The 27,877-nt window shown below is 41.0% G+C and overlaps 1 protein-coding gene across 3 annotated transcripts in view; it reads right to left on the reverse strand.

Moving 5' to 3' along the window:
• The window catches only part of UPK1B (uroplakin 1B), a 37,847-nt gene extending 15,543 nt beyond the window's left edge, over positions 1–22,304 (reverse strand). Inside the window, exons 1-4 of one of the 3 annotated variants that reach the window (XM_033940287.1) lie at positions 22,150–22,233; positions 10,069–10,223; positions 8,128–8,223; positions 3,049–3,249 (exon numbers count right to left, since the gene is read on the reverse strand). In XM_033940287.1, coding sequence (XP_033796178.1) covers positions 3,049–3,249; positions 8,128–8,196 — 270 coding nt within the window. In that variant the 5' untranslated portion in view covers positions 8,197–8,223; positions 10,069–10,223; positions 22,150–22,233. Of the gene's footprint in view, positions 1–3,048; positions 3,250–8,127; positions 8,224–10,068; positions 10,224–20,907; positions 21,048–22,149 lie in introns of those variants that run through there. The other 2 variants (XM_033940285.1, XM_033940286.1) reach the window with 2 other exon arrangements.
• Between the last annotated feature and the right edge of the window lie 5,573 nt (positions 22,305–27,877).

Genomic DNA, 27,877 nt, shown 5'->3' on the forward strand with positions numbered 1-27,877 from the left:
CTATGGACAAAAACAAGATTTCATTAAAAACGTGCTCAAAGTATGAACATGAGATTTGCTCAATGTGAATATCCCTTTAAAGCAATTCTCAAAGCATACAAATGAGCAAGTAATATCGATAGAGAATGGTATCTTTATTGAATTGTGTTATTTTCTTTTATAAGACACTGTTATTTGAATCTGTATTTTAATTACTTCTTGTAATTACTATTGTGTAAACCGCCATGAACTGATGGTTTGGCGGTATATAAAAATACATTATTATTATTTCTCCAATCTGGTGAAAAATCCACAGATAATAATAATAATAATAACTTTATTCTTGTATACCGCAATACCATGGAAGTTCAAAGCGGTTAACAAAAGAAGAGACTGTACATTTACAGCGATGTTACATACATGGCAATGAAAGGCATATAATATAAAGGCATAACAAGACAGGATATTTGGATAAAACAGAGATTGAATATGAGAGGCCATAAAGTGGCTTGGCAAGGTAGGCAAGTTGGAGAGTTTGGAGGCATATCGAGGTCAGGGAGGGGGGCGGGGTAGGAGGGAGGGAGGTTTTTAGTGATAAGGTGGATAACGTGTGATTTACCATACTCGAAACAAGCACAGTAAATTCATGAAGCCATCCACAGACATTGGTCTGCTTTGAATTTACATCCTGAATTGCAAGGTAAGCCTAGATTTGCCTATACATGCAATAGAAATTTGTCCGAGATCTTATTAAACCACCAGATTAAAGAAGTGACATCAAGTGAACAATAGGGACATTATTGTTCTAATCATTGTATTTATTGCAAATATGCAATGGTAGTGAAAGAAGTGATTATTTCTAATAGTGGTAAACCATTTTTTTTATTAGAACCTATTCTGATTGTTAAACAAGCTATGTTATTTATGGAATCCAATGCCCTTATGGTAAATAGGTACTATCAAAAGGTTTTAGCAATCCAAAAAACCCAATTGGAAAAGATGAAAGTTTATGATCAAAAAATAATCTTTTCCTTTTTGTAGTTCTAATACAACAGCAGGAAGGCCCACCGTAAATGGTACATTGGGCAAACTAAACACAAGGTTAAATCACGTATTGCACATCTGAACAGTTTAAGGGTAGGAAATTGAGGCTCCTTTGGTGTCCCATTGGAGGCAGTTAAATCACGCAATTGATGATTTGAAAATTGTAGTACCAATTCAGGTTAATTTAACTCATGAGGGTAACATATCTGAAATCCTTTTACAAAAGAAACAAGGATTAATTTACCAATGGGCAACTACTGAACCAGCAGGTTTAAACAGGGAAATTGAATGGTATGCCATCCGATTTGGACAATAGCTCAGTTCAGATAATTAAGTTCAGAAGCTTTCAATTAAATTTCTGTAGTTTAAAAGGTCAGTAGGTTTCAGTTAGCACCAGACACCTTGTTGCCAGAGCAATGGACAGAGTATGGTGATCTGTATCCTGCCTTTGGCATCTGTTTATTTTCAGAATGGTGTTATCAAGGTAAAACTTATGATAAAACACTGATCACTGTTTAACTATATAGAAGGTTAAAAAAAAAAAAAAGATTAATTGTAATGTGTATTTATAGGTATTTGAGAGCATTTAGGGCTCCTTTTATGAGGTCACGTTAGCGGTTTAACATGCATAATAGCGCGCGCTAATCTGCCAGCCATGCTAGTCACTACCGCCTCTTCTTGAGCAGGCGGTAGTTTTTCGGCTAGTGTGGGGGTTAGCGCATGCTAAAAATGTGCGTGCGCTAAAGCCGCTAACACGGCTTCGTAAAAGGAGCCCTTAGAGTCTCCTTTGATCTCAGCTCCTGATGACACCTAAATAGTGAAACACAGTCTTGTGTTGAGTTGGACAATCACAAGTTAACTGAAACATTCATTTTGCCACCAATGGATTTTGGAAATCTCGTTTGCTGTAAAATGTAATTGAATGCTGGCTATCAAGATACTTGAATTTAAGAAGGAGATTGTGGTTTGAAATACTGTGGGAACCAAACATTTCACAGGACAATTATCTTGATTATTATAATTAGAAAGGGGACTCAATTCTTTAGAAAATTTATAAAGAGAGTAAAACCTTGGTTTGCAAGTATAATTCGTTCCAAAAACATGCTTGTAATCCAAAACATTCGTATATCAAAGCGAATGTCCCCATAAGAAATAATGGAAAAACTTCACAACCCAAATTCTTTAATACAAAATACTGTATGTACTTGTATTGCAAGAACTTGCTTGTTTAGAACAATCACTACACTCCTCAGTAAGAGTGTGAGTGTGTGAGTGAAAAACCATCGGCTCAGTTGTGCCGATGTGATGCGTTTATACTGTATGTACTTGTATTGCAAGATCTTGCTTATAAATCAAATTAAAATTTAATAAAATGTTTTGCTCGTCTTGCAAAACACTTGCATACCAAGTTACTTGCAATCCAAGGTTTGACTGTAATGTTAAATAATTGCTTGCAAATAGATCTTCTATATATTCATTGGAGACACCTAAAAAGCCAATTGGGTTGTGGCCCTCAAGAACCAAGGTTGACCATGCCTGCTCTGTAGAGTGCATCTTGGTTGTGTAGTGGCTAGACTAGGGGGCATTTTCACCAAGGTTCCACTAAATAGTTTCCAAACTAGATAAGCTTAGAAATGGTGCCAGATTAATTTACACCACCACTCTTCTGATGTGGCAACATTTAGTCTTCGAGGAATGCAGCTTTGAGAAGGAATGATATTGATTAACCATCAAGTCTTATTTGCTTAGTCTCAAGGGAAGAACAGCAAGCTTCAAAACAGCTGGACATAAGTGTCACTGCAAAAGAAAATTAAGGAATAGTGCAGTCATTACCATGACAGCATTACCTCATTCAAAATGGCAGCAGAGAAGTCTGCCAAATGCATCTGGAGGGGTAATATGACTTATCAACAGCTTCTAGGACAAATAGTTAACATTCAGAAGCTAAACACCAGTCCTAAGACTAACTGTATTTGGGAAATGCATTCTTTTGTTTTGCTGTTTGGATTTGATTTAAACACTTACTGTTAAGAGTATTTTCCTATTTGATTTCATTATTCCCACGATGCCAAGTAGTGCCAAGACAAAGAAGCAGAAGCCAGTGAAAATCCCAATCCAGGCTGCGGCAAAGATGTCATCGTTGTCTGTTGCTTCAAGCAGTGGGTAGAGGCTATGCTGGTCTGACACGAAGTAGATGCACTCGGCTGTCAATGCTAAGCCACACAACTGGAATTTAGGAGGAAAAAAAGTTAGCAATAAGGTGGTATTGCCTTAAAAGCTCAAACCAGCTAGACATCTACTTGTGATCAAAATCAGGTTAGTCAAGACACAATGGCACCTCATTTTTAAAGCTTCATATAATGCAAAAGACATACAAACATATCATATCAGAAGTATGCAGCAACCCTTTGGCACCCTCACTAATTAAATGCCCACCTTTTTCTAAAAACAGTTTAGAGAGAATTGGCATTACCTTTAAATATTATCCTTTGACAGGCTGCCAGACTTATTTTGATGGTTTGGACCTGTATCGTTTCCTGTAGGAACCTGGAGAGAATTAGTCTTGTGGTGCCTGTTTGCCTTGCAGAGCATCTCTTGTAGGTTAAAGGGTAAATGTGGGGTGGGGGGTGTTTAGGGGTCTGCAAACTCTATATTTCTCATTCTCTTGTCCAAATCTCATGAGGCTAAGGGCTCTCTACACAAAGCAAGTAAGTGGGGGATAGGGTTCGGTTCAGTGAAACGAGACCCCAGTTTTACCTGTATGATATTTTGAAGCCACATATCTACTCACTAAGAACTAAAAAGTTCTCTCTTGGAGGATTTCAGACTTTCTCCAGTGGGACCCACTACAGAACCAATTATGCACCCACACACTATAACTTGATACTGTTCAAAGGAGCAGTACAAGTTTTGCCATCAGTGGTGCCCTAGCAGGAAATTTGAGCTCAGAGTGCCATGCCTAGTATTTTATATAAGTTTATATAGTCATGTGAATGTTCCATGCAAGACCTCTGTGCCCAGGGTCTTAATAGTCCAGTCCTGAACACTAATTGAAAAGAGCCTGTGAAAAGTCAAATTGGTTTTTCCAGGGCAAGCTCAGGACTCTACTGCGTAGCATTTAGCCCTAGACACACTTCCATAAGTCATCTCTGTATGGATAATACAGAAAGCAACTGCCTAGATTGAAGGACAAATCTAATTTCTTTAGCTATGTATTTATTTATTGGGATTTATTAACCACCTTTTCATGAAGAGATTCACCCAAAGCAGTTAGATAAAAATGTATCTTCTACTTTGATAGATCTAAAGATCCTATAAGGTGTACATGGCAGAACTGTAAAATTTATCATTATTAACCACTGGAGTTTAGAATTGTAATATTTAAAAATGTATAAAATTAAGACTCAAGAGCGCAAGCAACTTCTCCAGATAGCCTATGAAATTGGGGGGGGAGGGGGGGAGAGAAAGCCTTAGAGAACTGATGGATGATTTTAGATTATCTTTCAGACATCTGAGTAAAACACAAATATTTTCACGCCACTGTCTGTGCGTGTCCAACAACCTTCTTTAAAGATTAAAGCTTTCTATATAAATATACACCTCTAGTCATTTTCCTGTATATTTAAGTGAACATATCACTAAATTTGCGCCATAATAAAATTTAAATACACTACTAAATATCTGAAGAAGAATCATGAATAATCAGTTATTAGATGTTTTATCAGAGTACCTGAACGCAAATCCATCTAGCAAAGACACATGCCAGGGCTTCCTTGTTAGCTGCTTCAGAAATAGACTACCACTGAGACAAAGACCTATGACCAATATAAATATTTCCCCTGTATGAATTGAGCCGAGAGCGAGGGCCAAGAAATATGGGCAGTCAAAATAGTTGTGTGTCGTTTCTGGGAATGTTCATTTTATTAATTTTCTTTAGCATTTTGCCATCATGGGAGTGATATTGAGTACGCTCTACTATCAGCTTGGGGGGGGGGGAGGGGAGAATCACATCAACAAAAAATGTTTTTCTGCTCACTTTGGTGCATTAATGACACAGGATAGGTTGATTAGATTGTGATGGCTGTTTAGCATTATTGTAATACAAAGAACAAACCCCCAAAAATGTGACAATATATTTGTCTTTGCTTCAGTTGATGTCATTTTATATATGGTCTTTATATTCCCTCTGTCACTATAGACAAAGTTTACTCTCAACAAACCTTTTAATTAAATAAACCAATGTGCAAAAATATGTGGTATTTTGTTTCTGTGAAAAGTGCTCAGTGTCCATGTTTCCTGCAACAGAGCAGCTTGGATAACATGTTTGGGACCATCATGACACTTCTCAGTACCTAAATATAATCGACTAGTGTTTTATCATGTACCATAAATAAGTGTGAATATTTAATCAGCACTTATCTGGTTCTGAAGCAAAGATGAGATCATTTCAAAGCGGCTCCACAGGAGTGAATGTGTTTTAAAACAAAAACTTCAGTGCTCTTCCTTGTGCCATAGGGTGTTCCACATATTTACCACATATTTTTTGTACATTGGTTTATTTAATTAAAAAATTTATTAGGAGTAAACTTTGGCTACAGTGGTATTCAAGAAGGACAAAGGGCTAGATTCACTAAGGGCATGGATCGGATCCGATCCAATCCGTGAGAGATCCGATCTGTGTCCAGGGGGATCCGATCCATGTCTGGGGGGCTGATTCACAAATCGCCCTCATTCAAATGAGGGTGATCAGAATCACGCCCCTAACAGACTGAATTGGATCGCTGAACAGCGACCCTTGAGCATGCGCAGACCATATGTAGATGGTCTGCGAATGCGCTGGCCCTCTGTGCTCGGCAGAGCAGGAAATTTCTTGGGGTTTTTTTTTATTTTTTTATTTTTCTTCCCAAGCCTGTGGTTTTAACCCGCTTTAAGCCTGCAGGTTTAACACCATGGGCTTGCACTGCGGGGCAGGCGGGAGAGTAGGGGAAGAGAGCAGAAAAACAGGGCAGAGAGCAGGGCAGTCGGGAAGGACCTGAGCGACTGGTCCTCAGCAGTCGCTTGTTTGTGATCGGCCAGCCCAGTTGGTGTTGCAGGTTTTATGTTAGTGAATCACTGCCTGCCATCATTTGAATGCCGTTCCCCCTCATTTGCATGCGCTGATTGGAGGATGATCAGGACACAGGTCAGTGAATTGGGTTGGAGGGAAAGCGGGTTGCAAAGGGGTCGCAAACCGATTGGTACACAATCGGTTTGGTTAGTGAATCTAGCCCAAAGTAGTCTAGAAAAGTCAATTTACTCCTAAGAATAGAGATCTTTATATTCCCTGCCCAGAACTGTAGAGGACAGGGGCTACAACATGCTTGCATCTTTAAAATTTTCTATATGGAAGAGGCACTCGTATCTAATCTCTACCCTTCAAAAGAAGTAGGATTCTTAATGAACTCAACCTTTAGGCCCATTGCTTGGTCAACTGATCACCTATAGGTGTACAAGGAAGGTAAGAGATCTGGGTACAGTGAGATGTTGTATCTTTGTGAGGTCTCTGCTCTTACAACTGTATATTTTAGAACTTGGTGAAGACAAAAAAAAAAACAAAACAAACAAACCTGCCCCTAATTTGTAATGCAGCTTGATATAAATTTTTGAACAAAATGGTTTGATTGTATATACGTTTTGAAGTATTTATTTCATTTGTACTTTTTTCCATTAATAAAAGGAGCTCATTAGTAATCTAATGAGCCTTCCTTGTGATGCATGAACGGGAATGCCTCCTCCATTACCAAATAATTGGGCTGAAATTTTCTGGCACGTATTGTGTGAACATACAACACATGAACAACAGCAGAGACCATTAAAATAAAACAAAACAAAAAAAAATATTTTTGCAGCTCTCAGGGATTTTAGTTAGCTATTAAGCTTCCTTTGATAGCATGGATTCGATAACAGGGCAGAACTAAGAGGCCATAGACATCACTATTGTGCTTTAAATTTATTTATTTTTTTTAAACCCACAACAAGCTCCATGTGTTTTGGATGTCTGAAAACAAATACCAATTTTTATAAAGCCAGGATATCTAAAACTGCTGTATGTATGCATGTCCATATGGAAAGGGCATAGTTTGGGCATCTTTTTGGTAGGACTAGAAAGGGACATTCAACTTCAGTTGCAGCAGGGAAGGGCCACCTATATTTAGATCTGATATTTGGAATGTCTAGCTTACATAACAGTGATCCGATGGAGCAGGACTCCTTACTGGATGAAGTTAGGAAAGTCACAATAGGTAATTCACCTGTCCCAAAACAAAAATATTAAATTGCTGCTGTGGGACTTGAAACCAGCAACCTCTAGTTATCTGCTATGGTTCTTAACTGGTCGCTATAACCATCAGGCTACTCCTCCACATGACTGACAACAGATACAGATATTCATGGTTTTAACTGCGTTTGATTTTATTGGTTTTCTCTGTACTCTGCTTAGAATTTTAGCCAATGCGGGTTATAAATTTTAAAATAAAATAAATAAAAATAAATAAATAAAAAAAATGTTCCTCTACTGCCACAAAGATATTCATGTCCCTTGTTCTGCTCCGTTTGTAGGTTTAGCCATTTGTTTGTAAATGGCTAATCATGCCGGGTGTAGCCTGCACATGAAAGCCGTTTCTCCTATATTTAAGAACGGACCATGTCAGCAGATCCTGTTCTAAATATAGGAGAAATGGATGTCTATATTCCAAGTTGGATGTCCTTTCTTAAATGCCGTTCCATGCCAATCTCTTTGTGTGAAAGGTTAAATTAGGGTTGGACCACACCGTACTCCTCCACCCACCTACAGTTATAAAAATAAATTCAACCATTATAACTTGCTTTTGAGTTACCAAAAAATGTTAATGGCCTGGAATGTGAATTGCAACAGAATATGAAAGCGACAAAAAGATTTTCTCATGCCAGAAAAAGGAGATTGTTGCAAAATGTGAGCGTCTTACAGTCAACTGGATTTACCCTCCTTTAAGGCCCATTACGCATGCCATACTTGTTCAACTTCAAAGCAGAAAGCATGCATGGTGATAATTGCTCTCTCATCCTACTGTAGGCAAGATCACTTACCGCAATAACCACATTGCCAAAGATGAGGATGCCTTGGAAAATACGAACACCCTGGTCCTCCTTTGCCATTGTGTTAGCACTTTATTCAACCTGGAGCTAAAATGAGGACAGATGCCAGATTAGATATGAATCCCTTAATCAGGCACAAGGGTACTGTACATTGCATAAAGTCATACTTTCCTCTCCCAAACGCCACTGCAAATGTGTACACAGAGATGTTTATTCCTCAACTAGGAAGTTTTAAGACAAAATAGAATTTTTCTCCCCCCCTCCATCCCCCCACGAAATCATTTTTAATTGTGCAACTTGCATTTTGAGGTTGAACCTACATGGATAATTTCCTAAAAGTCCACTGGTTACCAAAGAAGGCATGAATAATGTTTAAGTTTTCTTGCGTTTGTTTCAAGTTGGTTTGGGGACTAGCTCCCACCTACCTTCAATCTCATTTCATGTTATATAGTCTTACAAAGATAACCAGAAACTGTAATCCATTTGCATACCCAAGCAAATTCTTTTTGGACAGGACTCTTGTGTACCAAGCAAGCAAATAGCAATTTTGGTTAGGCAACTACATTAATAGAGCTAGACTGACCTACGGCACCTTTAGAAAATAAATAAAAACTGCATTGTTTAATAGATTTATCTCCTAAACAGAAGTTTCACTAAATCTAATACTGCTATTATGTCCACTCTCATGTAAAAAGTTGTATTTTAATATTTTGCATATAGTAATTCGCCAATTGTCCAGCTTTCTTCGGTGTGAACCGCCTAGAAGTCATCTGATTATGGCGGTATAGAAGAATAAAGTTATTATTATTATAAGCCATTATTAATAGAGAATGACATGGGGGGACAAATTCCTGTAAGCTCTGCCTTACTGCACGAGCCTCGAACACTTATGATTTTAAAGTGCTTGGAAGCTTGTGCAAATGATGGAGCTTGCAAGAATGGGGCAGGGACAGGAAAAGAACTTGTGGAGATGGGGAAAACTTTGTCCCTGTAGTTAAGGATAAGCAGCATAAAATGTTTTTCTCCTTGGAATCTTGCCAGGTACTTGTGACTCATGTATAAACAGTTTTGAAAGGAAAATTCTTGGAAGATGGAGGTTAGATTCTAATATAAATTCTCATAAAACCAAGTTTTATTTATTTTTTTAAGCCACAAAAATTGTCAGAAAACAACAGCTAGCAGCTGTTAATTGCTATTTTACAACTGTAGCCAAATCATTAAGTTTAGCATGGAGCTGAATGTTCAAGATCATTAAAAAAAAAAAAAAAAAAAGTACTACATCATTAAATAACTAACCTCTGTCACAAAATGACTTGTAGTGTGTCTGGTTTAATTCAATTTTACACTCTTCATTTGGACAAATATTCAGAAACTTGTGGATAATCACATCAAGAATGGCTTGGAAAAGTATTCAGGCCACAAATGGGACTGAACTTGGAGGTCTGCTGAGGAGGAGAGGTGCTCTCATGAGGGCCTAAAATTAGCTCAGGATCAATACTATAAGGGGAGGAGGGGGAATCGCATATTTATCCATGAGGTATTTTGCTACCCTGACAATTATACCTGCCCACATCCTTTTCAGCATCAGCGAGTCCCAGAAGCTTTTTGGGCTGGCCTCAAGATACTCTAAATAAAATGGAAAGATTTGGACTTCTCCTGCTAGACCACCACATAACATACATACCTAAGATGAAAGTATAACTGAGGATGATGCTAATTTCTGTCAGGTGATGGAAATGAAACCTTTTGAACTAGTTTCCCCACTGCTGCTGAGCTGGAAAGTGAAGATGGAGGTCACCTTTGGTCCTGATCTGGTATTAAACCCCTCCCCACAAAAAAACACGACTAAATTTGCTTATGCTGCTTCTCCTAAAAAAATTAATTCTAAAATTACCAAATATTATATTAAGAGTTGCAAGAAGCACAACTTACTATTTTTGTCATCTTGAGCTTGATAAGGACTTTCGATTGTTAGCTTTGAAAAATAGACCCTCCAGTGGCGATAGTGGAGGTGAAGATTTGGGAAACTGCCACCGTGTTGGTCCAAAATAATGGAGACTCATCTTTGCCTCAAACTGAAGTTTTACCTTTGAAAAGTTGTTTAAAGTGAAAACCTCACTCAAAAACGCACAAAGAAAAAAAAAAAAAACCACACACAAAAAAAAACCCCACACACCCTCCCACCTAAAAACTACATCAGTTATCACCACATCAGTTTCCTTCTGCAAATCTCAAAGTTTCCTCGACATTAAATCCTATGAAAGGAGAGCCAAATTGCTTCCAAAAGGAAATGATTCACAAATATCATCCTTACAAGTCATTCAGGAATCAATTGACTAAAGAGGTCTAAGGGCTCCTTTTACAAAGCTGCATCAGTGATTCCTACATGTCAAATGCAACACAGCCCATTGAATTTCTCTGGGCTGTATATTGCATTTGAATGCTAGGACCTGCTACCAAGGCTTTGTAAAAACTGTGCCCTAAGGAGCTGACTCTATAAACAGGCGTCCCTATAAGCAGTAGTAGGTGTCCTACCACTGTAGAAGCCAATCAGGACTCACATTTAAAAAAAAACACACACAAACCAAAAATCAACCCTCCCCCCAACCAGACAGGTCGCCTATATGGTAGGAATTTGCCACGGTTGAAGGAGATACGTTAGGACACTTAAGCTCGTCCAAGGCTGGGTATGGTTTTGCCCAAAGTGGCCTTGGGCAAGCTTAAGCAGCCATAGGATTCTTCCTAGGGCTGCAACACCTGAAATGTAGGCTAGCAAAATGCTGACCTACACTTCAAATAGATGCGGCTGCTGAGCTGATTGCGGCAAGGGAATCCCCCTGCTGCGATCAGCTGAGTGGTTATAGCAGGGGACCCCACTTCACCCCCCACCCCCAAAGTCCCGCCAAAATCAGCAGGAGGGATGCTCACTCCCTCCTGTTGCCAAATCTCCATAGCAGCTGGGCAGGAGGGATGCCCACTTCCTTACCACCCCCCCCCCCCCCCCCCCCCAATACAATGCAAACTTTAAACAGCTCCCCTAAGGCTACATTTCCACACCCTGTAACTCATTGGAAAAAGTCTGGCCGGGAGATGATTACACCTTCTGGCCGATAGGCCTGCCACTCCAAAGAGGTGGGCCTTCCCCTTCCTGCTGCATTCTGGGATGTACCGGTGAGGGAACTAAGGGCTCAGATGCCTAAGGCTCCTGCCATAGGATGCACTATGAAGGAGTTCCGAGACTCTGATTGGCCCAAATGCTTAAGGCCCCTCCCTGGTGCATCCCAGAATGCACCAGGAAGGAAGAAGGCCTGCCATTTTGGAGTGGCAGGCCTGCTGGTCAAAGGGTGTAAACATCCATCTGGCTGGACTTTCTCCTAAGAGGTACATGGTGGGGATGTTAGGATAGATCTAGGGGTGGATTGCAGTGGAACTTGTGGGGGGTCCTCTGCCGCAGCCGCTCAGCTGATCACAGTAGGGGGGGGGGATTTCCTTGCTATACAACCTAAAGTTGAAACTTAAAAATGTAAAGTTTCCAAATGCCATGTAGCAATACCAACATGTGTTCTGATAATTGTTACTTCATAAATGGAATTTTCTAGATAGAAAACAAGTTTTGAGACTTGTCTTGATTGTTGTATGACAGTTTGCAGACCAGGACACATTGTCTAGAAGTTTCCTGCAACATTGATAGAATCTCAGATGAATAACTGACTGGAAAAACAGAAGCTTTTCAACATTTTTGAAAGAAGGGGAGGGATGGAGTCAGGCAAGACTAACTGGTTTACTTTAGATGAAAAACCTGTTTGCCACTAAAAAATGAAAAAGTCACCAATAGAGAGCCTGGAATTTACCAGGTGATAAAAAGAAAGAAATTTTAGCACACCAAGCAACATTGAAGTACAAATTCTAAGGCATATTCGGGGTGGAGGGGGGGGGAATGTATAATTGGATAGCCCAGAAACTTATATTTGTTGCTGAATTTTGCACAGAGAACAAGAAACAACAGCTGTCTGGGGAGGAAGCCCACAGCTGAGTACCAGCTCACTGTCACAAGATGAAGGCAGCACAATTGTTGGCGATAGTTGGCTATACTATCAGAAGCTACTTTAAGGGGGGACTGGGATACAAGCTGAAGCTGCAAATGGTCTTGGCTCACATGGGCAGGGGAAGGACCATAGTCTATGGACACAAGAATTGGCACGCTCAAAATATTGAACACTCCAGTAAACTTATATTTCCGGTATAACTGCATTTACATTTCTATCCTCTTATGCCAGGCTATTCCAAAGGGTCGGTGAGACCTCAGAAGCCACAGGCCAAACGTTGCACCGGAACTATGGGTGGGAGCTTAGGAACCTCAGCAGCCCCCCTCCAAACTTCTATCATTGGCCACAATACCCCTCCCTTATACTTTTTTTTCTTTATATTTTTAAATATTTTCTTTTAAGGGATTTACTCTTAAATATCTTTTTCTTTTAAATCTTCACCCACTGGCACATTCCATAACAAATATACAAAAGCAAGCTGATAATTGCTTATCTTATCTTTTGATCGTGTGCTGCTTGCTCAAGTCTCTTCATTTCCTTCATACCATCTTAGTGCAGGTCAAAATGCCAGCGGGAAAACCTCCCAAATGTAGGTCTGCCGACATTGGCCAGCCTTTCTTGAGAAACTCATTTCATCAGGGCTCTGAAGTGTTCTAGACGCTAATCCTTTTACGGGTCTGCAAATGGTCCACATAGCCAGTTTAAAAGCTATAGCCCAACAGGCTCAGATTCTGAATATGTGTTAACCAGCATTCACAATAAAGAAGAGAGCAATTAAAGTAGGGTTAATAGAAAAGCAGATGTAAGGGAAGGTTAACTGAGGCATAAAACATGCAACTGTGCAGTAATGCATTTTGCATTATTAAAAATTATCTACTACTCAAAGACAGGGCATTATTTGAATAAGTAAAAAAAAAAAAAAAAGTAACAGAAGGTATATATAAAGACCAACATGGTCCATCTAGTCTTACTAGCAAGGTAGCCAATGTTGTACTTCTGCTGTGCAGAACATGCGATCCAATTCATTTTTTTACATGGATTTCTAGGTGGTAAAAGAGGTAGGGATTTATCAGTATATTATTTCATTAAACTTTGAGTTAAATGGAAATTGAATTTTCCTCTACATCCATGACACAAAAATGTGATTTTTACTGGCAGAGTTTACATTCATGAGTTCAAAGCATCCACAATCAAAACCTGTTTCGAATCTGGCAAAAAATTTAAGGACAGAAAGATGCATAGAAGCTAGAACGAGGACAGTTTGTATAGTAAAAGCAGCCTGACTGCTTTAATGTCACAGTACCTCCTACTACTTAGGAAAGGCCAAACTTATTATGTGCAGGGAAGCAAATGCTATTTTCCATGTTAATTAGTGGCCAGATGGGGCGGCATGAGGGGGAGGTTGGCTCAAAGTAATGAGATGTCTTCCAATTCTTGGGAAAAATAAAAACAAGAACAATTTAATACCACACACATTTAAGGTTGACCAGGAAAATGACTGGTCATAAGCCAAAGCCTCCAGGCGACATGCTGGCACAAGGACTTTTTTTAACAGAATAAAAATGACTTAGAAGAATGTAGTAGGACCCCAGTCTTGCTTGCCATATGCTAAGATTCCAGAGTCCTTGCTCCAAAAAAACCGACCCTATATATTGCAAGGTAATGGATGGTAGGCCTCACTGTTTATCACTGGCCAGTGGACGACTTATTTTGGTTGGAACTGTGCAAGCCTCTGCTTAGATGGAGTCTGAGAAGTTCCAGAGAGAAGACCTCCAGGTTAGCAAGACATATTACAGAACTCCAGAGGCTCAGCAGCTTGAAACAGAAGGGCCTCAGACAGCAGGTTGAGTTGTCTAATCCCAAGGTAAAGAAAATGGCTAAACTGCCTGCTCCAAATCCACCTTTTAACTATAAGTGTTTTCTAGAAGCAGCACCAGAGTTTGTTCAAGGCAGGTCCTGCAAAAATCAGCCACCACATGTGTTCCCCCTTTCTACCAGTGGGCCAAAGAGGTGTTTCCTAGTTTTACTTGCCAGGCATCCCACTCTGCTATGTGAGGGATGCTTTCTTCAGTGCAAACTAATCACATACATAAGGAGTATTTTAAAAAAGCTGCTTCAAAAATTCCTAGTTTTGTACTTTCTGAAGCAATTTCTCCAATTTTACATTGTTACACAGGAAATACTTTCAATGTAATTTTAGATTTTTCTATTAATAGTTGAAGGCTTGAACACTTCCAGTACTTACCTAAAATGCTGATGAGCTGCGTTCATGAGAACTGTTCCTGTAATAATTTTGTGGGGCTGAATTAGGAGAATTTGGGTACCCTGCAGTAAGAGCCTCCTATCAAGGCCCCATAATAAGATTCAAAAGGAGTCTCTTTCCTAGGTGTCATTCCAATTAAGGTTTTGAGGTAATTTCCCCATCTACCAGAACCCTTAACTCTTCCTTTTCAAGAAGTTTAAATGTACCCCTTGGGGACAACCCTCACCCCCTTTAAGCTGAAGACAGACAAAATATGTTTCAGGTAACATCAAAAAACATACATTTGAAAATTTTATATCCAATTATAAAGTACAGATTTCACATTTATCTCCTTTTCTAAGGAAACAAAGATATGCCATCTTGTTCAATCACAGGATGAAGAACCCGTTTGGAAGAACTTTCCATTATTAGCCGCGTATATTGTGGTTAACAGAGAGATTCTCATTCTCACTGCGAGACCTTAGAGGAGTGGGAATACTGCCATATTGAGGACCTGGTTTTGAGTCCTAGGCTAGTACTCTGCTCCTCAGGTAAAATGAGGGTCAATTGTTTTGGGGCGTTTTTTTTTTTTGGGGGGGAGGAGAGAAGAGGAGAGGAGAAAAATAAAAAAAGGTGCTCTGTCCTCCAAATCCTCTTCAGTAGCCTGGTTCTGAAGTAGTAAGTCTTCATGTTAAAACCCAGCAAGGCCTTTGAGCCCTCATGCTCCAACAAGCCCTGTGTCCCTCTCCCACATGGGAGGAAGAGAGTGGGGCACTATAAGCTTTATAGGACCACCTTGAATTTTGCAAGTTAATTTATTGATGTTTGGCAAATTAGCTGCTAAACAGTTTCAGTGCCTATCAAAAATCATTGCCAGAGGTGGCCTAAAATCCAGCTCTGGTGTTGCAGAACAGGACTTGAAAGACGCATACAATTAACAGCTCAGTTTACAGAACTTGATAAGGGAGAGAGCTAGCACATGGCACTCTCTCCTATCTTGGGGAAGAGATGGCTTAGGGGAGATATGATAGAGGTCTATAATCTTCTATTTGTGAGTCGCACAAACCTATGCAAGCTCTAGGCGAATGAAGAGTAAACAGGGAAGGAAGGGGGAGAAGAAGGGTGAAGGGGACATATAGGAGGAAAGGAGAAAAAAAGCAGATATTAATTGTCAAAGAGTAAGTTTTCAGTTTTTATTCGGAAGAAGGAATAGTTTGCCTCCTTTCCGATAGTTTCTGGGGAGATCGTTCCAGGTTTTTATTCCCAGATAGGTTAGCATGGAGTTGAAATCTGCTTGTATTGAAGTTTCCCTATGGGCAGTAGGTTCAGTTGAATTCTGTTAAGGATTCTCCTGGATGTGGACCAGGTCGCTTAGAATATCTATATAAGGGGAGCAGCCGAGTTTCCATTCAATATGTTGTGTAGGATACATGAGATTTTTAAGTTTATAAAATACTGAAAGGAAAATTCTCAAAAAGTTATTGTGCCCTTAATGATAGCCGCTAAACCTGTTACAGCCAGTTTAGCATGCATGTATTGCCAATTATCAAAACAGTTCATTGCGGTCTTCCATGCTAGCGGTCGCTGACCGACATGCAAATGCGATACGAGGTCATTAATATTAAAATGGTAGTAAAATGGGCTATCAATATTCAAAGGAGCACTCCGTTTGATTCCCTAAGCGTGGTGCTGGCTTTCTGTGCCCAAAAATCATCAACTGCTCTGGAGGTGCTAAACTATGAAAAACTGCATCTCTGGCATGTTTCTAGCTATGGCTCATAATATGTAAAACAAAAATTACTACAAGATTCACATGAATTATAGTAGGATTCTTTTTTTTTTGGGGGGGGGGTAGGGGAAAAAAAGCATGCTTCTTGAGTACGGTTATTAAAGGCGAGTCATCTTGTTGAAAGCCGACACTTGCATCTCTTCCCTTCCAATAGCACCGGTACGTCTATGATCGATACACTGCCCCTCATATCCACCAATGCCATCCATGGGTGCAGTTATATGGCACCATTGTCGCTTTACATCTGGGAAAACCCTGCAAAGCATGCCGGGATTTGCGACGTGGTGCAGAATTCAAAAGCCCTTGCATTATAGGCATTTGTGAGCCACGTGCATTTTGTGATACAGTAGCAGACGGCATTATGGATGGTATTTCTAATCCTCACACTTTCCATGTTGTCCTGATAAGATGTGGCATGAGATTAAAAAAAATGATGGTGATGAGTGGAGTGAACTAGTAAATCTGAATCATGTGGTTAATCTTTACAAAACTACAAGGACCAGGGGGCATGCAATTAGCTTAGTAATAAATTTAATAAGAAAATCAGACCTCTCTCTTCACTCTGTGTAATTAAACTCAAATTTGTTGCCAGAGAATGTGGCAAGAGCATTTACCTTAGCAGGGTTTACAAAAGGACGGATAATTTCCTAAAAGTCCATAAGCTATTATTGAGATGACTTAGGGAAATCTATTGCTTAATATTAGGATAAGCAGCATAAAACCTCTCTCTCTTTGGGATCTTGCCAGATACTTGTGACCTGGGTTGGCCACTGTTGGAAATAGGATACCGAGCTTGATGGACCTTCGGTCTGTCCTACTTGTAATATGGCAATATTTATGTAGGACAGAGCACAAGTTTTCTAGGTATGGTAAAAGGGGTTAAGTGCACAGTTTTCACGCATCGAGAGCATCAAGCAGGCACAAATGTTACCAAGAGCACATGACAGGTTGTCAGAAAAAAAATTATGTGATGAAGAGTCACTTTCATCAAGGAATGTATTTGCAACACTCGAACACATGCCATATCTTTATATCTGGATATGTGTTCGATTAGGAGAGGAGAGGGAAGATGCAGTGAATAAATTCCCAAATCCAAGTTTTTATGGTGCAGTGCTCAAGTTAGGATAACTACTGCATAAAAAAATAAATTACTTGCTGTTAGTTTTCAAGGACCAATCACGTCAAAGAATGATGCTTGATCCTTATGCACACAGATTCTCATAACATTGACACACTCTTGCGTATGTGACATACATGTCATCTATTCTAGTGTATGCTTATGGAGGGAATTTTTAAAAATAAAGTAAACTTGTAGCACACAGTTTGAGAGACCTTGCTGTAGATGCTTGGGGAGTATATCTGGAGCAAATGTCAAAACATGAAGTGAAAGCAAATAAAAAGAAAAGAGAAAACTTTAAGAGCTTGTCTATGAATATGGAAACAGTGGCACGAATGGGGAATATCAAGTCACAATGGATGCAACCTTGAATATGCAAAGTCACACATGGGGAACAAGAACAGACTGTATATCAAAACCATAACCCTTTACCTACAAATCAAATGCCAATTCAACAAACCACCACCACTGGCCAACTGTCCCAAAATGACAGGAGTGAAAAGCTAGGCCAGGCCATTAGACAGGCTAGGTGAACTTTCAGATATACTCCTCCCTCCTCCTCCATTATGTTTTAGGCTCTTAGGTCCCCCCAAAACGTGTTTTTAAACAAAACTCATTCATGGATTACCCAGTATAATCCCTCCCAGAATGAGCTTGTAAAAAAAAAAAACACAAACACTCAACATCATACTTTCTAATAACCGAGTTAAAGAGCACAGGTTGATGATTCTGGAGTTGTTAGGATCTATTTCACTTTGTCCTCAGCTGACAATGCCCCCTCCCCAATAAAGCATCACCCTACCTAAGTAACTGTCTAGTTTGCCTAAGGGGTAAGCCAGCCAGCCCTGGGGAGGGCATGACACCAACAATATTGCATTGTGGAGTTTTGGAGATGAACCCTCATCTGACTGGAGGGTGGCAACCAGTAGCCTCAATGCCTAGAGAGAAATCTTAAGGGTTAAATACATTGCTGTTTGATCAGAAATGTGATCATAAAGTAAGAATACATAGCTTATTGATGGGTTTCTTTAAAATAAAAAAATGCTGCATATAAATTTAGGACCTTAAATAGTATAGAGCCAATACGCCAGTTGATACTTTGAGAACAAAGACCACTTTCCAGCCTGGATATGTGCTAAGGCTAAAGCCAGGATGGACCTTGCAAGGTGATGTGCTCTAGAAGCATTCCTACCCCCCACCAAAAAAAAAAACACAAAAAAAAAACACAAACCCTAACAAAATGGTCAGGGTCTATTCTACATGGCCCACAAAAGCCTAGAGTTACAAAAGGTTTTGGGAAGCCCAGATATCACATCTTCATCACAAAAGTCAAAAGGGTCACAAATCAGGATAGTAGCCATGGAAATTCAAAGATGATAGGTTCAGAGCACGAGTGTACAAGGCCATCAGTAGCACTGACAATCTTGAATATGCTCAAAACGCACAATACCCCCTCCAAATATCTTATAGAGGAGGCATCCAATCTGTGGCCCACTCAAGATGTCTAACAAAAATACTTGGAATTAGCTATTACATAAATTTGAAGACTTAGAGAACTATTGGTTGAATATGAAGTCAATTTCAGAAGATTTGCATATATTTATGAGCATAAACCATGCTACGACAGCCTCTAATAACTCGCACAGCCTGCACACATACAGATTTCTGATCATGTGGTCCACTGAATTTGGATACTGTCCTATAGGTTGGACTTCTATGGGTACAGAGACTTCAGTAATGAAAAGGAGAAATATACACTTTCTATTTGACTAATACTCCCGCAGTAAGAAAGTGCCACCCTAGGTAACTGTCTAGTTTGCCTAAGGGTTAATTCTGCCCTAGAGATCACAATCCCACCTCTGCTGCATCAAGTATTTTCAAAGAGGAACCCATCTTTGGCTGGAGGGTAGCAACCAGTGGCCTCATTGCCTAGGTGGAAGCTGAAGAGAAATACATCATTGCATGATCAGATACCCGACCATAACAAAAAAAAAAAAAAAAAAGGGAACAGTTTCTTTGAAAAGGAAACTCGGGGAGGGGTGGGGGAGAGAAGGGAGGAGGGAGGGAACACCACAATCCACAAAATTAGGACCTCATGTCAGAGATACTTTATGTAATGACAGTGATCATCTTGCAAGTTTCTCAGATATACCTATTAAAAGACAGCAGCTGGCCCAAGAGATGGGTGAGGCAAACCCATTAACAATCAAATGAAAAAAAGTTTAATGGGTTTGGGCCATCTAACACTCCAGTTTCACCCACATTAACAGCTCTGTTCTAAGACAACCTACACCCCTCCTTTAATGCCCTACAAGCTTTCCAGGTGCTATTGAGGCTTGATGTACTGAGTTTTCAAGAATATTTTCCTGTTCTAGGAACTGATTTACCCAGAGAAGAGGATAGCCTAATTTCAAAATCTCTCTTCTCTCACCAATAGTCCTGTCACCTTGGGCAAAAAAACCAAACAAACCACATTCTGCTTGCTCAGATGGCAAGTTCTTTGGAGTAGGGAATACCTAGTGCTGTTGTAGTGCTACATAAGTTTTAGTGGCAAATACAAAGCATATGCACAGGAAACAAACACTAGTAAGCAAGATACCTTTCTTTACCTGTTCATTTTAGCCATAGAGGTAATGGAGGATTAACCCCCCTCCCTTTTTTCACCAAGCCATAGTAGGGGTTTCTACTGCAGTCTGAAGCACCAAATACTCAGCCGCTCATAAAATTCCTATGAGACTCTGAGAAGCATTGGCACATTTAGTGCCCCAGGCTGCTGTACAACCCTCTACCACAGCTTAGTAAAAGAAGGCCTAAGTGACTTGCCCAGGGTCACAAGGAGCAGCATTGGTATCGATCACACAACCTCAGGATGCTGAGGCAGCAGTGAAAAAAACAACAACCAAAAACATACACATATGCAGCCACTTTCCCAAAGCTATTATTACTTTTTGCTCATTTGATTTAAGTGTATTTAAATAAGAGGAAAGATCATACTTTCTAATTCCTATGTGGAATTTAGGAGACATCTAAAGACATATTTGTTCTTGAAATATCTAAGTAATTAGCTTGCATGGATATTGTAAGACTAATGAACCATTTAGACTACTATACTATTATTTTTAATCATTTGGTTATCTAATTTTTTCTTTTAATTTTGTAAATCACATAGAACTTCACAGCCCTGCAGTATATAAATTGATTATTATTATTATGTGAAGATAAACCATAAGTAAAATCAGCCATATTGGCTTAACCCAGAATCACCTTCTTCTAGCCATAAGACAGACCATGAATTTAAAAAAGTTAAGTAATATTTTTAAATCCCCAAGAAATTTTGGCCTTCCAGCTACAGATAAATTTACAGACATAACACACATACTAATTAAGTTCTCCACCAGCATACCACACCTTGTATTACACCCGTCTCATAAGGTTAGGAGACAACTTGACACCCAAACCTGAAGTTTTTGCTCTGGCTGATTACTACTGTACTGGCACCAGCTCTTAATTTGGAGACTGAAGAGGAACTGTAGAGCCAGGGGAGGGAACATGAGCAGATTGCTCTTACCAGCCTCACCTCCTTTCCCCTACAGACTGCCTATAGAGGGGCAGCAGCAGAGCACCTCTGTTGCTCTAGGTTCCAGATTTCTCCCACTGAAGTTAAGCCCTGGCTGAATTAGTATATGAACTCCCTTGAGCACTTCCTCCTACTTTCACATCCACATGTTTAGCATTACTTAAAGGGACCCTCACTTTGTTAATCAAGCTCACGTTGCTCACTCAATCACCCCAACTCTTTGCCAATTAGTCCACAGAACAGCTGAAAAAAACAAAACAAAACACTCATCACGTCTGCTGCAGACCGAGCGTGCCAAACGCTTTCTTTAAAGCTATAAAGAGATAGGGATAGATAGATACTGGAGAAAACACAAAGCCGTCCCAGCCATTTACATATAGCAACAATGGCTATTCATTAACCACCTTAAGAGCAGACTAGCATCAGAATTTAGCCGTCAATCTAAAGCAGGGGTGTCCAATGTCGGTCCTCGAGGGCCGCAATCCAGTCGGGTTTTCAGGATTTCCCCAATGAATATGCATTGAAAACAGTGCATGCACATAGATCTCATGCAGATTCATTGGGGAAAACCTGAAAACCCGACTGGATTGCGGCCCTCGAGGACCGACATTGGACACTCCTGATCTAAAGAGACAGGCATACCATGGGGTAAAAATTTAGCTCGGTGGCCTCCCCAATCATAATTCGGCAGTGTCAGAATATTGATAATGACAGTGCACGAAATAAGCGCGTTTATAGTCCTGGGGCAAATTTTCAATGCAGTACCATACGACTCGGATTTTGACAGAGGAACACCCGTGTGCTGACGTTTCTAAATAAGAGTTTTAAAATCTTCCTTCCTATCCTCATTTGCCCCCCCAAGTACAAAACACAAGCTGAAAATATATTTGTTCCTCTGGACGTCAATTACAACGCCCACGCATGCGCCAACCCCCCCACCCCCTAATGCGCTTGAGCTGTCACCCCTGCTTCTTTGAACTTTCTCATTTAAATAGACCAGACGCCGAGAATCAGAAAAAGAAACTTTCCCATATAAAGTAGAATTTCCCCTGCAGTCTTCTGAATTGAAGAGCCTCAGCCCTCCCCAGATATAAACCCATTAATAAACATGCAATTTAATTTTCAATCCTTACACCAACTTCACCCCCCCCCCCACACACACACACACTTTACCAGCAAGTTTCATTCATTACATGTCAAATAAACACTAAATAATCGTTAAAGCTTGCCCCTCACACTCACCGTCCCTAACCACCTCCACCTTGCTCAGCAGGTTCCTCCAAACTGGAATTGCACCTGTGTAGGGAGGGAAGTTGGACAAACTCTCTTAAGCTCTTATGGTCCCTGGGGGAGATGGTCTGGCATTGGAGGGTTAAGTCACATGAGCCCTACACCTGCCTCAACCTGTTTCTGTATTGGGTTGGATCAAGACGTCTTTGCTCTGCTATTATTATGCAGGAATGCAAAAGAGACACAAGAGAAGACACTAAACTTCTTGCATTGTTCCCCTAAGGCAGGGGTCTGCAACCTTTAAGACATAAAGAGCCACTTGGACCCGTTTTCGAAAAGAAAAAAAAAACTTGGAGCCGCAAAACCATTATAAAACAAATCTAACACTGCATATATTGTTTCTTATCTTAATGCTATATACAGGATCACTAAATTGAAAATAAAATCATTTTTCCTACCTTTGCTGTTTGGTGATTTCATGAGTCTCTGGTTGCACTTTCTTCTTCTGACTGTGCATCCAATCTTTCTTCCTCCAGACCTCATTCTCTCCCCCAACTTTTTCTTTCTGTCTCCCTGTTCCCCCTGGCCCACGGGACTCCCACGGGGATGAAAACAGCCTACCTAAATTCTGGCGATGCAGGCATGCAGCTTACAAGTCCGGCGTCGCGGGGGGAAATAGCCATGCTGAGCAGTGAGCTCAGCACGTACACAGATGAAAGCCTTGCTTGCTGATTGGTCCGGCGGCACGGCGGGGCGGGGCCGCCGGACCAATCAGCAAGCAAGGCTTTCATCTGTGTACGTGCTGAGCTCACTGCTCAGCATGGCTATTTCCCGCCGCGACCAGACTTGTAAGCTGCATGCCTGCGTGACACACTACCGGAGCCGCGGCAAAGGTGGAAAAGAGCCGCATGCGGCTCTGGAGCCGCGGGTTGCCGACCCCCGCCCTAAGGAGTAGAGAGGGTAACTCAGCCTTTAAGATCTCTGAACTTTTTTTTTTTTAAGTTCAATTTTTTTTTTTTAATTGAAATTTAGAAATAGTAATAAAACAAGATGGAACAATCCGCATGAGACATTCAGGAAGATGGCAACGTAACAGGTCAATATTGATGCAGAAATCATATATGATGATCGTTTTCTAAGTATCGGTCAATGGGGGGAAGGGGTAAAACGCGGACCTGACGGACCTCGCGGATCTAAACCCGCACGTCCTTAAAAATCTGAGGTCTGTGCCGCCTGTAGTTAGTTTCTGGCTCTGACAGACCTCGGTGACAATTTAGCGCTGATGGATCCGTCTCAGCATAGGGAGGGGAAAGTATTAGGATCCGTCAGCGCTAAAATGTCACCGAGGTCTGTCAGAGCCAGAGACTAGTGCTGGAGCGGCTCTAAAACGAATCCTTTAAACTGGTTTCCTGCAGCCCCAGTAAATCGGCTCTGACAGACCTCGATGACATTGTAGCGCTGACGGATCCTAATACTTTTCCCTGCCTATCTCAGCATAGGGAGGGAAAAGTATTAGGATCCGTCAGTGCTAAAATGTCACTGAGGTCTGTCAGAGCCAGAGACTAACTACAAGCGGTACGGACCTCAGATTTTTAAGGACGTGTGGATTTAGAACCGCGAGGTAAGTCAAGTCCGCGTTTTACCCCTTCCCGTAAAACGCAGACCCCACGGACCTGACGGACCTTGCGGATCTAAACCCGCACGTCCTTAAAACTCTGAGGTCCGTGTCGCTTGTAGTTAGTTTCTGGCTCTGACAGACCTCAATGACAATTTAGCTCTGATGGATCCGTCTCAGCAAAGGGAGGGAAAAGTATTAGGATCCGTCAGCGCTAAAATGTCACCAAGGTCTGTCAGAGCCAGAGACTAAAACCATTCCCCTTAATGAAGTTTTGCAGAAAATCTCTCCTGCAAAAGATACCAGAGGCGGGGACCCGGCCCAACTGTCCGGGCTCTATAAACATTCAATTATTGCCAGCAAAGTAGCTGTGCCACTTTTATTCTCTGGCTCTGACAGACCTCGGTGACATTTTAACGCTGACGGATCCTAATACTTTTCCCTCCTTATGCTGAGACGGATCCGTCAGCGCTAAATTGTCACCTAGGTCTGTCAGAGCCAGAAACTAACGACAAGTGGCACGGTTAAGGACATGGGGGTTTAGACCCGCGAGGTCCGCGTTTTACCCCTTCCCATCAATGGGGGACCACTTTAACAAAGCAGGGGAGAGTCAATCAACACTAAAATAATTTGGAAACAATGGGCTCCTTTTACGGAGCCGCGTGACTTTTAATCAGGCACTAACCCCCGCGCTAGCCAAAAAACTACCGCCTGCTCAAGAGGAGGCGGTAGTGGCTAGCGCGGCCGCGCGCTATTACGTGCATTAAACCGCTAATGCGGCTTCGTATAAGGAGCCCAATGTTGTGCATTTTATAAGGGTTAGGTATAATTAAAGTGAGCAATAAAGGAGTAAAATCTATAAGACAAAATATCTGATACTTTGCTCAGGGTTTGTTCTGCCTGAGTTTATCTATTTAAAGCACAGGTGTCAAAGTCGGTCCTCGAGGGCCAGAATCCAGTCGGGTTTTCAGGATTTCCCCAATGAATCTGCATGAGATCTATTTGCATGCACTGCTTTCAATGCATATTCATTGGGGAAATCCTGAAAACCCGACTGGATTCCGGCCCTCGAGGAGGGACTTTGACACCCCTGATTTAAAGCCTTGTAGGAAGCCCACCGAAAACAGTTAAGATCCCAGCTCATGACTGAGTGACCTGCTTGATGGAATAAGGTAATTATTATACTGGTCAACTAAGGAGAAGGAGTCTAGCGGTAGAGTAGTAAAAACTAGCAAGCCAATTTTGCAAAACCTACCGCTGGCAGGAAGGCCAATTAGCACGGAAATAGTGCAGATATAAATTTGCCTGGAATGCTCAGAGAGCTTTTGTGTGAGAACAATGTGCAAGGTGGAGATGGCCACAAATTGTATTTAAATGTAGCTAAACATTTCTTAATGGCATCCCAATGCTCTGAGAACAGCATACAAACTCTGCTCTTACCACTGGAAAAATAGCGCCAGCTCCAAGCTGGCAGTGGAAGGTTTGAAGAAAAGTTGTTGGGTTTTTTTATTTCCAGTTTAAATTCTGCCTGTTTTGATTTTCTTTTGGAAGTGGAAGAAAGTCCATGCAAATGCCAGGTAAACCCAATTGCAAGAATGGTGCTGTGGGCTTCATTACTGGGTTTGCCTGGTGCCTGCACACAAGTTATGCTTACTATGAAACTCTTTGGTGCATTTATTTGTTTAATTTCCTATACCATTCTCCCAGGGGAGCTCAGAACTGTTTACATGAATTTATTCAGGTACTCAAGCATTTTTCCCTGTCTGTCCTGGTGGGCTCACAATCTATTTAATGAACCTGGGGCAATGAGGGGAATTAAGGGCAGGATTCACTAAAGTCCCGAAATCTATCCGATTCGTGTCCTATCCGTTTCCGAGTCATTGTAGCTGATCGATTCAGTAAAGCTTGTCCATGCAATTGATCCAATCATACACACGCCACTATTAGCGCAGAAACATCGATTGACGCATGTGCGCACTTGTTGGTTTTGAAGCACATAACGCATGCATTAGCTCTTTAGGATGCGACAATCTAGCTGGAAGGAAGGGGGGAGGGATAGCTGGCCCTTAAAAGTTATATTTGATTTTGGATTTTTTTTTTGTTATTTGTTATTGGAACTGTACAATGTGCAAGAAGAGCACGGAGTTAGTCCACAATTTTCTCACCATGCACATTACAAATCCGAGATTCACTCCCGCGCTCTCTATGTGCATTCCAAAAAAATAAAAAATATATTTCTAACGCTTATGTACATGAAAGTTTACATATATTTAAAAGTTTAGATATATTTTGGATTTTTGGAGGGGTAGATATATATTTTTAATGGGGTTCTTAACATGCACACCTCAGTTGCTAGGCAGAAATAGTCGGCGAGGATGTAAACGAGGGAAGGGGTAAAACGCGGACCTCACGGACCTCGCAGATCTAAAACCACACATCCTTAAAAATCTGAGGTCCATGTCCGTGCCACTTGTAGCTTCTATCTCTGACAGACCTCTATGAGTTTTTAGCGCTGACGGATCCATCTCAGCATAGGGAGGGAAAAGTATTAGGATCCATCAGCACTAAAATCTCATAGAGGTCTGTCAGAGGCAGAGACTAGTGCTAGAGTGGCAGAGCAGAAGCCTTCTTATGTATAGGTTTTCGGAAAGACAAAGAGAGCGGGAACATAGGTTTGAGACGTGCGTTATGGAAAAGAAGTCTCCAAAGGTTGCTGGTTGCTGCCGGGGTTCAGTTTGAGGATCGTAGGCATGAGGCAGAGCCTCGGCTGCTTTCCTTCCTTTGAATTGCTCGTTGTACCCCTCTGCTCTGCCTTTCTTGGAGAAGGGGTAAAACGCGGGCCTCAATCTCTGACAAACTTCTATGAGATTTTAGCGCTGATGGAGAAAAGGCCTGTCGGTTTGGACGAAATGGTTTCATGAATCCAATGTGTTAAGAAATTTACATGCCTTTTTACTCATTTGCATGCGCAGATCAGATCGGGTGCGGATGTGGTCTGGAGGAAGGTTAGTGAATCGAACCGGAGTCGTAAAGTGAGCGCAAACTGAGCGGTACACGATCGGTTTGCGTAGTGAATCTAGCCCTAAGTGACTTGCCCGGCATCACAGGGAACAGTGTGGGTTTGAACCTACAACCTCAAGTTGCTGAGGCTGCACCACACTCTCACCCTTTGTTTCTTGGTTGGGTTGAGAATTTTTCAGCAACTCCTTGTAATGTGATGTCATAATGCCTCATAAGAGCCAGCCTCATTGGTGATGTCACAATGGCTTGGTTTCCCTATATTTGTGCCCATTTACTAAGGCATTTGCCTCACTGAAATTAAAAATGTCAAGAAAAGTGTGGAATAACTTGTAAGCTTCATGGTTCTACATCATATTTATTTAATCTTCTATACCAGGGGTGGGCAACACGGGCCGCAATCTAGTTGGGTTTTCAGGATTTCCCCAATGAATATGCATATGATGCATTTGCATGCACTTTCTCCCAAAATCTATTCAGGTACTCAAGCATTTTTCCCTATCTTCCCAGCAGGCTCACAATCTGTCTAATATATCTGGGGCAATGGGGGGGGGGGGGATTAAGTGACTTGCCCAGCATCACAAGGAACAGTGTGGGTTTGAACCCACAACCCCAGGGTGCTAAGGCTGTAACTTTAACCACTGCACCACACTCTTCCCAAGCACATTCCTTCTCATTGCTTTCACTTTTACAGCATATATATAATATATAATTGGAATATAATTTCCTTTGAGCACTGGAAAGCTATTTTTCTATGCTGTTCTGGCAGTATGGGATCTGTGCTGTTGGCTTTACCGTGGGAGTTCTGACAATGGGCCTGCAAGGAATGTAAGATGCAAATCCTGCTGACATTTGAAAATTACCTTTGCCTCAGGAACAAACTTAGTGGCTCTTTTATCAAACTGCAGTAAAAGTGACCTTTATAATAATAATAACAGTTTATATACCGCAGGACCGTGAAGTTCTATGCGGTTTACAATGATTAAAAGATGCTACAAATTGAGTGGAATTAACAAAGTTAAAAGCTAGTGATTAACAGCTTTAGGGATCAGTTATTGTGGAATAAGATTGTACGGGTCAGTTGCCTTAATACTTTAGGAACAGATA

This window comes from Geotrypetes seraphini, chromosome 4 (assembly GCF_902459505.1).
Source record: "Geotrypetes seraphini chromosome 4, aGeoSer1.1, whole genome shotgun sequence".
Classification (NCBI taxonomy): Eukaryota; Metazoa; Chordata; class Amphibia; order Gymnophiona; family Dermophiidae; genus Geotrypetes; species Geotrypetes seraphini.